The 13,724-nt window shown below is 49.9% G+C and overlaps 1 protein-coding gene across 5 annotated transcripts in view; it reads right to left on the bottom strand.

The window, feature by feature from the left end:
• The window catches only part of GRIK2 (glutamate ionotropic receptor kainate type subunit 2), a 304,612-nt gene extending 292,007 nt beyond the window's left edge, over positions 1 to 12,605 (bottom strand). For 3 of the 5 annotated variants that reach the window (XM_038760908.1, XM_038760911.1, XM_038760912.1), the window contains exons 1-2: positions 8,251 to 8,334; positions 6,961 to 7,335 (exon numbers count right to left, since the gene is read on the bottom strand). In XM_038760908.1, coding sequence (XP_038616836.1) covers positions 6,961 to 7,075 — 115 coding nt within the window. In that variant the 5' untranslated portion in view covers positions 7,076 to 7,335; positions 8,251 to 8,334. Of the gene's footprint in view, positions 1 to 6,960; positions 7,336 to 7,445; positions 7,613 to 8,250; positions 8,335 to 12,553 lie in introns of those variants that run through there. The other 2 variants (XM_038760909.1, XM_038760910.1) reach the window with 2 other exon arrangements.
• Positions 12,606 to 13,724: the final 1,119 nt, after the last annotated feature.

Genomic DNA, 13,724 nt, shown 5'->3' with positions numbered 1-13,724 from the left:
AGCCATCAGTACGTACAGACGGCTGAAGAATATTTGCTTAATGTCTACCGTAGCCCTTCATCAACCCCTTCTTCTCCTTGTAAAGAAAATTCAGCTGAAGGTCCCAGTTCTTGAGAAACAAAATCTTCCCCCAGCTTTTTATTTCAAAGAACAAAAACCTCAACCCCCAGAATGGCCCTTCAAGCACCTCACAAGGTGTTCCATTGTCCCCCCCACCCCAAAAATGTTTCTAAAATTCATTTGTTTTTGCATGAGACAGGTACTTTTCCCACTGATTAGAATGGTTGGGTGCAAATGTTAGGTTTTACTCCCTGGGGCTATATAGGTTTATAGCATGTTACCAAGGCTCTATGCTGAAGAAAGCTTGCTTAGCCTACATTAAATCTTGATAGCGTAATAATGAGTCTTTTAAAAGGATAATTTTAATTCCCCAATCTACAGCCATAAAGACTATATACAGCTAATCTGGTTTGCCCTTTCAATTAAACTTGTTAAGGACGTTCTATTTAGTCAGCACCCTGAATGGGTCATTAAAATTCTTGTTCGGTAAGAGTTGTGTGTGGTGCACTGTTGTTTTTAAATTCCATTAAATCCAAATGGTCTTTATCACCCCATGACCACTGTGACTTCAATCAGCCAATTTAATTACCTTACAAAATTGTCAGCAGAAGCAGCAAAAAAAAAAAACACAAAACAAAAAAAACAAACAAAAAAAACCTAGAAAGGGCTGTGACATTATCAAATTGAAATCTTCCTCTCAGGTATTTAATCTGGACCACTCAATAACAATGCTTCTCATCCCCTTCCTTCCTTTCTGGGAACTTTTAACCTCTCCCTTCCTTCAAAGGAAGAGAGTGGAAGATACATTACAGCACGCCTGAGAAAGATCTGGGTGCATGGGAACTCATCCTTCACTTAACTCTGGAAAGCAGGCTCATTCCCCTTGCCAAGAATCTGAAACCACCCAGATTCCAATCATTTGGAGAAATCCCAATTTTGGCATGGAAAGGGGTGAGAGCAGGTGGAAAAACAGAGTCAGAAGATCCTGGGATGCATAAAACAAGACCCTGAACATCTCACAGCAGAAACTGATACTCTGGAGGGAAGGCAGCAAATGCAGAGGAAAAAAGTGGAGGAAATCTGATGAAGAGGAGAAACAGAAACCAAAATCTACTGGGAAATTCTGTTTTGGTTAGATAGGTAGAATGCCTTTTCAGTTTTCCAAAGTCCCTTGACATCACATGGGTTATTTTATCTTCCCAACATCCCCAGGGTGAGGCAGGTGTTATTGTCCCTTATTTTATGGATGAAGAAACTGAGGCATGGATAGGTTAACTGGCTTAATAAAGGCTGCACAGCAAAGTTGGCATTAGAAAAGTCTCCTGATTTCCATCCCCTAATTTACCCTGCCTAGATGATGGATAAAGGAATTCTATCTTATTGGCAAGCTACCGTCTAGACCGTGACACTCTCTTGGACTCAGTTAATATGGCATCCACCTCCCAATCATTCAAGTGAATAGTATTTATTTAGTGCCGACAGTCTGAGGACACTGTTCTACAGTGGAATTAACATGACCCTCCCTTCAAGGGTTTACAATCAAGAAGGGGCGGGGGGGGGAGATTTTTCAGAGCAGATTTGGGTAAAGGAGATCAAGGAAGTAGGGATGGCTAGAACAAAGTCAGCTGCTTCAACCCCCACCTCCTTTAATGGAATTCCCATTTCTCGGGCAGCTGCAGAAAGTCAGAAATCTTGGCTTTGAGTGAAGATGTTGGGGCGGGGGTGTGGGGTGTGTGCGTCTGCATTCAACCCACTTTTTGCTCTCTCTTCTACAGCAGGGCGTTAGTGGAAAGAGTGTGGGATTCTCCTGGGATCCAGAAGACCTGAATTCTAGGCTCCACTCCACTACTCGCCTACTAGGTGATCACGTAAAGTCAATTAACCTCTTGGGGCTTCCATTTCCTCATCTGTAAAATGGAAATTAACTCATTCTCCCCACTCCTTATACTGTGGCCCCTATATGGATTGGGACTTTATCAGTTGGGATTTTCTTGTATCTATCCCAGTGCTTGTTATATAGTAAGGGTTTAATAAAAAAAAAAAAGTTGATGGAACACAGCATGATAGATCTAAACCTCTGGAAAACCTCTCTGAGGGAATTCTGGAGACCCAAAACAACCATGCTGCTCCTGTTGCCCTCTTGAGTTCAAGCCAAAAGGTTTGTGTTTTGCTTTGTTTTGTGTTTTTAAAATGGCATTTGTTAAGCACATACAATGTGCCAGGCATTTTACTAAGCACTGGGGTAGATTCAGGCTAATCAGGCTGGACACAGTCCACATTGTTCTTCCCAAGTGCTTAGTACAGTCCTCTGCACACAGTAAGCGCTCAATAAATATGATTGAATGAATGAATCCCACGTGGGGCTCAAAGTCTTAATCCCCATTTCACAGCTGAGGGAACTGAGGCCCAGAGAAGTGAAGAGACTTGCCCAAGGTCATAGAGCAGACAATCGGCAGAGCTGGGATTAGAATCGAAGTCCTTCTGATTCCCAGGCCCACGCTCTAAACTAGGCCACGCTGCTTCTCATGCTTTTTGTTGGGACAACACTTCCACCTAAGTCTTCCTGCATCCTCACAGGATTCTGCTGGCCTCTCTTTCCCATCTTCCATCATCTATCCATCCAGCCTCCCAAACCAAGAAACTTCCCTCCCAAAGAGTTTCGAGCTTTGTGAGGTGTCAAGGGAGTCTTTAACTTCCCTTCCTGGCTGCTGAGCTCCCCCTGTTTCTAATTAAGAAGCAGCACAGCATAGTGGATAGGGCATGGGCCTCGGAGTCAGAAGGTCATGAGTTCTAGTCCAGCTCTACCACACGACTCATGTGTGATCGTGCAAAAGTCACTTTACTTCTCTGTGCCTCAGTTCCCTCATCTATAAAATGGAAATTGAGACTGTGAGACCCACGTGGGACAGGGACTATGTCCAACCTGATTGCCTTGTATCTATCCCACTGCTTAGAACACTGCTTGGCACATAGCAAGCCCTTAATACTATTATTATTATTACTAGTAATAGTAAAAATAATAATATTACTAATAAAAATAATTCTTATTCTGGCCTGCCCAGCACAATGATGGCCTGCTGGTCCTCTCTTCTGTGCGTGGTTCCCTCATTTAGTAGTCCTTTGGAAGATGGTCCAAAGCCTTGGCGTGAAAGCCAGTATCCTGGGAAGGGACTCTAACTTGATTTCCATCGCTCATACTGCACTTCAGGGTAGAATGATGGGGAAGGACGATGTCTTGATTGACTATGGGGAAAAAAAGGGCCACCCGGCCCCCTAAATTCCGAGAACCGGGACATTGTTTGCAAACAGCTCTCGGCTCCTGTTTGGGCACCAGACCCCGGGTGGCGTGTGTGCATTGCCCTGGACTCTCCAAAGCCGGCTGCAGCCACAGGTTCTCCGCTGCTGGACATCGCCTCTGCTTCCCTGCCGGGCTTGACACTCCACCCTGCTGAAGGGGTGAAGGATGGAGTGTGGGGATATGGCAGAGGGGATGGAGATGCCTAGAGCCACAGGCGGTCATCTCTCTTGTGGCTGGTTTCCCCACATCTGATTGAGACTGTGAGCCCCGCGTGGGACAAACTGATTACCTTGTATCTACCCCAGCACTTAGAACAGTGCTTGGCACACCGTAAACGCATAACACACGCCATAATAATAGCAAAAATAATAATTATTATTATTATGACTGCTGAAAGCCCCAGAAACGATGGAACGAAGAGGTGGCAAAGAGAAAGGTCGTGCCCGCTTGGGGAGATGGGCCACTTGCTCTGGAGCAAGGAGAGAGTCAGCCTTAGCCCTTCCAGCAGAAGCAGAACATGCAGGCTGCTTTCCCTTGCATCGGGAGGGAGAATTTTCCATCCAACGTGCTCCGAAGCAAAAATTAGGACGCCGGACTTCTTCTCCCTCCAACCCGGGTATCGGTCAGGATCAGGGGGAGAGGAGCACGCTCCTCTTGCACCCCCCTGCCTCCATGAGGATGGGCGTCAATGCACTGACACCTTTTTTTCCCCCTCTGAAAGTTCAAGTCCACCCCTCCCACACACAGTTTCTCAACTAACCGCCACTTCCTGGAAAAGCCGCTTGCTGTCCCTTTCCAGGACACGGTGTGGGCAGCAGGAGAAAATTCAGCGAGGGCTGGGGGTAGAAATGTAAGTTAAAGGGTCAGTTCTTTTGGAGAGCGTCTACCGCAGCTGCCAAGATTAATACGAAGCTAGGAAACGCTCAGCGAATGTCACGATCTAATGATTCAGCAATGCTCGGCTGAAAGACCAGAGCTATGATCATTAGACCTGCGGAGTCCCGTCTGCAGTGGACATGGATTTAATACTAGTAATGCCCCTCCTCTCCCATCCACCACCCCCCAACACACTTTAATCTTGAGATTCTCACGATGGGCCACAACTCCACCTGTTCCAGAGCAACTGAGAAACCTCACAAGGGCTTAACCCTTCCGCCCTCCTCCCGTGATCATGACTACGGTACAGATCCATTATGCAAAAGAGAAAAAGAAAAATAACCCTCCAGTGATATACGGACCGGTTTCGCGTGTCCAGGGAAACAAGCATCCTTAAAGACGGTTGCTAAGAGCAACGCGCCTTAAGCACCACCTTTAGCCGAAGCGAGGACCTACTAGGAATTCTGTACACAAGACCAATTACCACCCGGCACCTTTTTAATCATTCCCAAGCTTCCCGTCACCTCGAGAAGATGGGTTATTTCATACGGAAAAGCAATCGCCGGCACCAGGGTATTTAAGGGAAGGAATGAGGAATGAGAGTTGTCGGAGTACGATGCACCCCCCGGGAGAAAAGCCCTGTCTTAATACGGCACAGAGACAGAAGCTGCATCGTCTGGGCACGTTTCGCAAAGCAACTTTCCAGGAGTGGTTCTGTCTACACACCCAGGGGCAACCGGGTTTTCCTCTCCACAGGGTCCAGCCTCACTCGGGCTGACAAGTAGGGCACAGGCCTTGGCAGTCCCATTCCCGGTTTTCCATGCTTCTAGACTTTGGGGAACTTTTACTGGCCGGCTGTGTCATCATCATCATCAATCGTATGAATTGAGCGCTTACTATGTGCAGAGCACTGGACTAAGCGCTTGGGAAGTACAAATTGGCAACATATAGGGACAGTCCCTACCCAACAGTGGGCTCACAGTCTAAAAGTGTCCCGGTTCCAACACCCCTGATCCGGAGAGGGGTCCGGAGGGGACTATTGCACACTGGCACTCTCTGTTGCCTCTGAACAAACATCGAGGACAGCGTTTCAAATCGCTTCGTGATGGTTTTTTAGCGCTAAGTGGCAGGGAAATGCTGAATTCTCTGACCTCGTAGCCCTGGTCGACTCCCCTAAACCACGTTCTTTGCCACGCTTGATGCTGGAGTCCTTCTAGACTGTGATCCCACTGTTGGGTATATGTTGCCAACTTGTACTTCCCAAGCGCTTAGTACAGTGCTCTGCACACAATTAGCGCTCAATAAATACGATTGATTGATTGATTGGAGTCACGCAGGTTAAGGGGGAATGGGGGGGTTCTTTGGGATTTGCTCTAGGGTGATTGTGGGGGGTGAAGCGAGGGGGGAGAAGTTTAAGATGAGCAGTTCTCTAGGGAGGGCAGTTTTGTGCCAGCTCCGGGGTCACCGAGGCCTCGGCAGCAAACTGGACTGTGTGTCCCCCCCAAAACCTCGGCCACGGACAGAGCTAAGGGGCCGGAAAGTCGACCCGCCCATCATCATCATCATCAATCGTATTTATTGAGCGCTTACTATGTGCAGAGCACTGTACTGAGCGCTTGGGAAGTACAAACTGGCAACATATAGAGACAGTCCCTACCCAACAGCGGGCTCACAGTCTTCCTCAGTGGGTCTTCCTCTGGTCCCGGGACATCCTCCGGTCCACCCAGTCCCGGCACGAGGCCGGGAGGGAGAGTGGACCGTCCAAAAGGTAGCAACTAGTTCGCAGGTTTTAACTAAGAGCAAGCGCCCACACCCACGCCAAGCCCGGAAAGGCTCCCGGGGAAGCAGTTGCCAGCTGTATTTTCCCGGTTTTGTTGTTGTTGTTGCTGTCATCGTGCCGGCGGCAGTGCACCGCCGGGAACGATCACACCCGTCCACAAACACACACATACACCCTCACTCCCGCACCTCCAAGGGGGTGGGGTGGGAGGAACTGCGGGCAGGGCGTTCTGGGCCTCGGGGTGGGCGCCTAAAAGAGGGAGGGAATTGGGGAGCGAAGCCTGGGGAGTGGGTGGAATCATAACGCAAATCAATCAATCAATCAATCAATCGTATTTATTGAGCGCTTACTATGTGCAGAGCACTGTACTAAGCGCTTGGGAAGTACAAACTGGCAACACATAGAGACAGTCCCTACCCAACAGTGGGCTCACAGTCTAAAAGGGGGAGACAGAGAACAGAACCAAACATACCAACAAAATAAAATAAAGAGGATAGAAATGTACAAGGAAAATAAATAAATAAATAAATAGAGTAATAAATATGTACAACCATATATACATATATACAGGTGCTGTGGGGAAGGGAAGGAGGTAAGATGGGGGGATGGAGAGGGGGACGAGGGGGAGAGGAGGGAAGGGGCTCAGTCTGGGAAACATATTAACAAAATAAAATAAATAGAATAAATACGTACAAGTAAAATAAATAAACAGATTAATAATGGTAGCAAATAATAACGCAAAGATCATCATCATCAATATTGAGCGCTTACTATGTGCAGAGCACTGTACTAGGCGCTTGGGAAGTACAAATTGGCAACACATAGAGACAGTCCCTACCCAACAGTGGGCTGGCCTTCCCACATAAAATGAGAAGGCAACGCTCGTCTAGATCCAAAGGAAACAAACAAAAAAGGCAGAAAATACGAAAGTGCCGGACGCGCTTACCGAATCTGAGTACATGCGTGGTTCCTTGGCAATATCCAATCCAGAGGGACCCGAGAAGGAGCCGGATGGTGCAACCGAAGACTGGGTGGCTTAGAGTCGGGGCAATAATCTTCATGGTGCTCCTGTGCCCCCACTTGCCCGTCTCGGCGTCAGGCTCCCCCGGCGGGGCGCGAAGGAGGCGGGTAGGCTGGCGGGCCCCGGGCGCGATCACGACATGGTCGGCGACAGGAGCGAGTCGACAGTGCCCCGGCCTATTAGCAGTCCCTTCATGATCCTCAGTCAATGCGCCAAGGAGCCACCTTCAGCAGCGAGAGATGGGGCGGCCATGCTAAGCGGGAGCATCCTCGGGACCGGTCCAGGGAGACGGGGTCCGGCCTGCGGGGGGAGAGAGAAGGGGACGGGAGGGGAGGGGACGGGGATCGGTGGGCGATCAGGGCCCCGATGCCCACCCACCCCCCCGGTGGAGGCCAGGCCGGGCGCCCTACCAGCCCGAGGCTCGCTCCTCTCCCGCTCTGCACTGCTGCACAGCGTCTGACGTTTAGCCAAGATGAAGCGAGAGCCGGCCTAGGGGACCGTCTCCCTCCTTAAGGCTGCCCTGCTTCCCCGGGCCTGTTATGCAACGGCCGGCGGGGAGAGGAGAAGGGGCTCTTCGCGGGCGGAAAAAGCAACAAAATTTTCAAAACGCACACCGTGATTTCTTCTCTCTCTTTCCCCCCCCCCCACCTCCGCCCCCCGAGAGGGCGGGCTCTCGGGTGGGCGCCCCGCCGGCAGAAATCAGTTCGTGGGTTTTCGTAGGTGGCTGGCGACGGGGAAATCACTTCGCCGAGGAAGTGTGTGTGTGTGTGTATGTGAGAGAGAGAGAGAGAGAGAAATGAGAGAGAGGGAGAGAGAATGAGAGAGAGAGAGAGAGAGAGAGAGAGAGAGAGAGAGAATGAGAATGAATATCATGGGAGGGAGGCAGGCAGACGGACAGGGGCGATCAGGCAGATGGACAGGCAGGAGTGGTTAAACAGACAAAGGCGACCAGGCAGACGGACAGACAGAGGCGGTCAGGCCACTAGCCAGATGGACAGAGGCGGTCACCGGTGGGTAGGGACTGTCTCTCTATGTTGCCAGTTTGTACCTCCCAAGCGCTTAGTACAGTGCTCTGCACAGAGTAAGCGCTCAATAAATACGATTGATGAGGATGATGATGATGATGATAGGCAGATGGCCAGGGCCGGTCAAACCAGACAGGCGGAGGAGGGTCAAGCAAACAGGGAACTCCAAGGCGCCGTTGTACCCACTCACTCTGACACGAGGTCTAATAACAGGCAGCAGGCACACGAGCTGGTGGCTGGGGTCTTTGCAAACTTGCAGCAGACACTCCTCGGGCTGTCCCCACGAGTCACTGAGAACGTTGGTCCCCCGCCCCTCTCTCTTTGTTCCCCCTCCCCATCCTTATCTGACGCTGAATGGAAAGAAGCGGATCCTGGGATCTGTTTTCAACTTGCCAGGAATGAGAATGCCTAGAGAAGAATAGTCCCTAGTGTCTGCATTTGTATCCTCCGCAAGCCAAATCTCTGTCGGTTTGGCTTTTTTGGGCTGTTTGGTTTTCACCCGGGTTTCTCCCCGCTGCCGTGACATTAGGAGGGATATTTATAAGAGCCGGAAAATAGCCGAGAGACATTTACCGGCCGGGGCTCCCCTTCGGGCGGGAAATCCGCACAGAGTTGCCTGCTTTGGGAGGGCGGGAGGGTGGAGGAAGGGGATGGGAGAGTGAAGGGTACTGATCACGAAGCCCCTGACGACCTTTCCGCTGATAATGTTTTCCAAGAAAAGCGCAACCACGGAGTCTGGGGGCTTTCTCACGATTTCCTAGGAAGTGGGAGAATGCATCTCGATCGCTGACCTAGGCAAGGCCCCGGCTCACGACTTTGGAAATGCCCAAGGAGCTGCTAATTTCTTTGGAGGGGTAAAGGGCAGATCGCCCTGAAGTCTCCTTCACCACGCACAACCAAAGGGTAAATCGATGCGACCTGAACCTTTCTGGAGACCCCCTTCTATCCTCCCCCCGCCTGAAAGGGCTTTCCTCTCACGGATAAAATCCCACAACAGAAATAAGCTCTCAGAATTCACACCATCCCCCCTCATAACTCCAACTCGTACAACGACTCCTAAATGTTGTTCAGTAAGCGTGCTGCGAGCGGTATATCATCCTTAAACAGGCTAATACTTTAGGTACAGGCCGTGAAACCGCTCCATCTCCCTCTGTCACAGACCTCTCCTAGTACGGATCCACAGGGACAGCCTCTCCCTTGGCATTTCTATGCATTTGGGTCTGTCTTGTTTGTTTTATAACAAAAAAACGTATTTCCTTAAGATACTGTGGAAAGCTAATTTGAAAAATAAAGTACGATCTACTAGGGTATTTAAGCCGCTCTGATTCTTCTTAAGAGGGACATCTAGCTGCGCTGCCAGAAATAAGTGTCACGAAGGGCGAGTTGGACGGTCTAGCAGGCAATTCAAATGATTTGACTCTCCGAGCACTTGAAAGGAACACCTAGGAAGTAAAACAAGGATATCTAGCGACTCCTTCAGTCCACACTGAAAAATCTCCCCTGAAAAACAAGTCTTAAGTCCGCGATGTTCTCACTTCGATGTGCACTCTCATTTATTCTATTTGCTCATTTTATTTTTTAGACCGAGAAGAAGGAATAACGTCTCCTCATAACTATGAATATGGGGGATTTCCCTACGGTGCCAAGGTAGCTTAGAGAGGCGGCCGGAAGATAGCGTTTTTGGTGGTAAACCATCAAAACCCACAGTGTTTTCAGGCTCCCGCAGCCCCTGGAATCCTCCAGAGTCCTGGAGGTGCGGGGCCCGTTCTCCTGGCTGGACGTGTCCGGTTGACATGCAAGAAACATCCCAGGACTTATAGGAACTTGGGGAATGTCTTCATAGCAATTTTCTAGTAAGCTGTCTTGGTTTGTGGACGCCGGGATGTTTTCTTGTTGGTGTTGGGGGCTTTTTTACCGCTTATCTGAATGAAGGTCAGGGGGTGGATCAAACGCCCAGATCTAGGACGCCCTTCCCTCCCCCCACCCAAAAGCCTATTTATTGTCTAAATGATGTATCGCAAGGGGCTTACACCTTCATAATCAACAATATTTATTGAGCGCCTTCATATCTCCACAGAACCCAGCCTGGCTCTGGGGCTAACTTTTTAAATCTGCCCTAGCAAACCCAAGCACAGGCCTCTCAGTAGAATAGCTTCAAGATCCTGGCCACTTGCTGCACCTGTATCGTCCAACATCCCCGAAGCAGGCGAGAGCTTTCCTCAGGACCACGGACAGTGCTTCACTCTTCTTTCCGAAGGCCCCGAACACATGCGTGGCACATTTCTCTCCTTTACCCACTTCCTAGGTGGTAGCAGAAATTTAAAGCCTTCTCTAAGCTTTTGCAGAGATCCGCTTCTCTACCCACGGTTGTATAGGCCTGTTTAGGTTCCTGTTGCGATTTGCCGGATGGCTCCTTGAAGATGGAACCGTGCGCTGGGACATTCTTCATTGTTCGATGAAGACCACTCACATAGACTGACAATTCATTTCATTAGCACTCGCCCTATTTCAGATTTTTTTTTTAAAAAAAGACTGGCATTCTGCAAGAGTTTGCAAAGGTCACTACTCTATGGATAAAGCCATTTCTAAAATGTACAGTTAATTAAAATGCTCAAATTTCCGAATTCCCAATCACTACAAAGAGAATCGGTTTCATTCCAGCTCCTTTTCATTCCAGCTCAACTTTGACTAAGCAGTCTCCTCCACCCTCCAATCCAAAAATCAAACCTTTTTCTTTCCAAAAATGACATTTTGGAGGGAATGAGTGATTAGTGAGCAAATTCAGAAGCATAAATTACTTTTCGACTGCTACTTCTATTTATCTGTGTTCATCTCAAAAATTAAGAATTAAGCAGGTTTTCACCAAATCAGATCCCACGGCTGTTTATGTCTGAAATCTAAGGCAATGTCAGGGGAGTGGTGGCTAAAACTTGTCAAGAAATAGTCCTTCAGTTGCTTTAAATATCCCAATTCCATAACACAATTTAGCTAATTCTGTCTTCACCTGTCTTCCTTCATCTTAAAGATCCTGTGGATTCCAAGGTCATAAGAAACCATGGCACATTCATATGCACATTCTCTGCACCTACAGAGTTCAGTAATAAATAGAGATGGGCTCTGAAAAAAAATAATCTTACTTGAGGAAAAAAAAGAAGGTTTTGTTTTTTTCCTCCCCTTTTAATTTGTGATGAGTAGTAGAAAAGAAAAACAGAAACTTCCCGGTCACCCAGTGCTTAACAAAAAAAAATCATTTGGTTCATTTCTCTTTTATTTATGGACATTAATGACCTTCACTTCAAGACACTATTCCTTAAGAATAAATTTCAGCGTCCTATCTCCCCAGTGAAAATGAAGCCAGATCCAGTTACCTGCCACCTGCTGGGATGTATATTTGTGTGTGAATCTATAGATCACAATGTTTTAAAAAACAATTCATGTCAGTCCAATTCAACAGTAGGTAAGTAATAATAGACGACTGAATTCAGCATTCCTTAGCAGCCTGAATGTGCCCCTATACCCCCCCCCACCCCCTGCCTCCGAAAAGAAGGGACCATTCAGTCCTTTCTAGACATATGTTCCCTGAAGCTTTTGCTCCCAGATAATTTTTCCTGGCACCCACTGACGCCTAGCTTGACCCCAGAGTCCTGCTGTTGCGGTCCTGCATTTGTATGTGTGTGGTGCGGGGGTGGGGGGCTCTTTCTTCCGGAAAACCCGAGAATCACGTCCCAAATTTTAGGAGCTGCTGCAGGTTAAAATAGGGCTAATTCTCCACCGCCCGTGGAAGCCAAAGCCCGAAATCGGCGTCGCTAATTCTCCCTACCCCTGACCCCAGAAGCCACATTGGCCACCGACTTTCTTCCCACCCACCCAACTCCTGTCCCTAGAAGCCACACTGGCCACCGACTTTCTGCTGGGCTGATGCTGAGTGGCGTTTAAGGAAGACACTACTGTTTCGATAGTCCCCCGAGGAGGAGGCCAGTACGCTCACCCAAGAAGAGAGCGTACGAGATTGCTGGACTCGTCCGGAAGTTTGGGGCTTCGGAACCGAGTTTGCAAGGAGAAATCCAGCAGAGGCACTTTTCCCTGCCCTTCACTGGGGTCCCCCCCTTGCTCTAGCCGACCCCCAGCTGCTGGATTGTACTTTCCAAGCGCTTAGTCCAGTGCGCCGCACGCAGTAGGCGCTCAATAAATACGATTGAAAGGATGAGGGCTGGGATATGGGTCCGTGGGGGGATGATTTTTGCGGCCCCCTCCCAGACCCACGCGTGTCCACGAGGGAGTAAAGGGTGGGACCAGCCCTCCTGGGGGCTAAAAATGGGTCTGGGGGGGCACCAAGACCCGGAAAGCCAAACCACCTGCTCCCCCGCCCCCAGGGGGGAGGTCAAATCATCCCCGCACCCCGAAAATGGGCACTCGGGGGTGTCCAAGGAGGGAGATTATTGCAGACTTGAATGCCCACCTCCCCGCAGCCGAGCACCCACGCCCTCACTCACCGTCCCCGCTAACTCCAAGCTCGAGGAAAGCAGCGGCCGGGCAGGAGCAAAGGGGAACGGAGCGCTTAGCCCAGTGCTCCGCACGCATTCATTCATTCAATCGCATTTATAGGGCGCTGACTGTGTGCAGAGCACTGGACCAGGCGCTTGGGCAGTCCAAGTCGGCACCGTCTAGAGGCGGTCCCTTACCCACCAACGGGCTCACAGCCTAGAAGGGGGAGACGCACCAAAACGTGTTGCCAGTTTGTACTTCCCGAGCGCTTAGTCCAGTGCTCTGCACATAGTAAGCGCTCAATAAATACGATTGATGATGATGCGATGTGGACGGGTGTCAAAATCGTCAGAGCAGGTGGAATTCCAGCTGTATGCACATCATTCACAAGATAGATGGAATAGTAAAGATGTACAAGCCAAAGCGCTCAATAAATACGATGGAATGAATGAAGAATGCTGGGGGGGGCGGGGGGGGGGCAGCCCAGTGGGCCTGCGGATTCCTGGAGACTGTGAGCCCACTGTTGGGTAGGGACTGTCTCTCTATGTTGCCAATTTGTACTTCCCAAGCGCTTAGTCCAGTGCTCTGCACATAGTAAGCGCTCAATAAATACGACTGGTGATGATGGCGATGTAGACGGGTGTCAACATCGTCAGAGCAGGTGGAATTCCAGCTGTATGCACATCATCCACAAGATAGATGGAATAGTAAAGATGTACAAGCCAAAGCGCTCAATAAATACGATGGAATGAATGAAAAATGCAGGGGGGGGGCAGCCCAGTGGGCCTGCGGATTCCTGGAGACTGTGAGCCCACTGTTGGGTAGGGACTGTCTCTAGATGTTGCCAATTTGTACTTCCCAAGCGGTTAGTACAGTGCTCTGCACATAGTAAACGCTCAATAAGTACGATTGATGATGGTGATGATGAGAGCCCAGCGCCCTTTCCCGCCCTCCAGCTGCCGCTGCCGGTCCGCTGGAGCTCCCGGAGCGGGAGCTCTCTTCTTCCCCGTCCCCTCGTCGCTCAAAACGCTCCGAGCGCTCAAGACGCCTCCGGTCGGAGAGGGCAGAGTCCCGGGGCGGCGGCGCCCACCCCCGGGGCGGGCTTACCTCGCCGGCCGGCAAGGATGGAGGCGGATGCGGCGGGGCGGGTGGGCGGCGCCCCGGGCTCGGGGATGGAGC

This window comes from Tachyglossus aculeatus, chromosome 19, assembly GCF_015852505.1.
Source record: "Tachyglossus aculeatus isolate mTacAcu1 chromosome 19, mTacAcu1.pri, whole genome shotgun sequence".
In the NCBI taxonomy this organism is placed as follows: Eukaryota; Metazoa; Chordata; class Mammalia; order Monotremata; family Tachyglossidae; genus Tachyglossus; species Tachyglossus aculeatus.
This window is presented reverse-complemented; position numbering and strand designations above follow the sequence as displayed.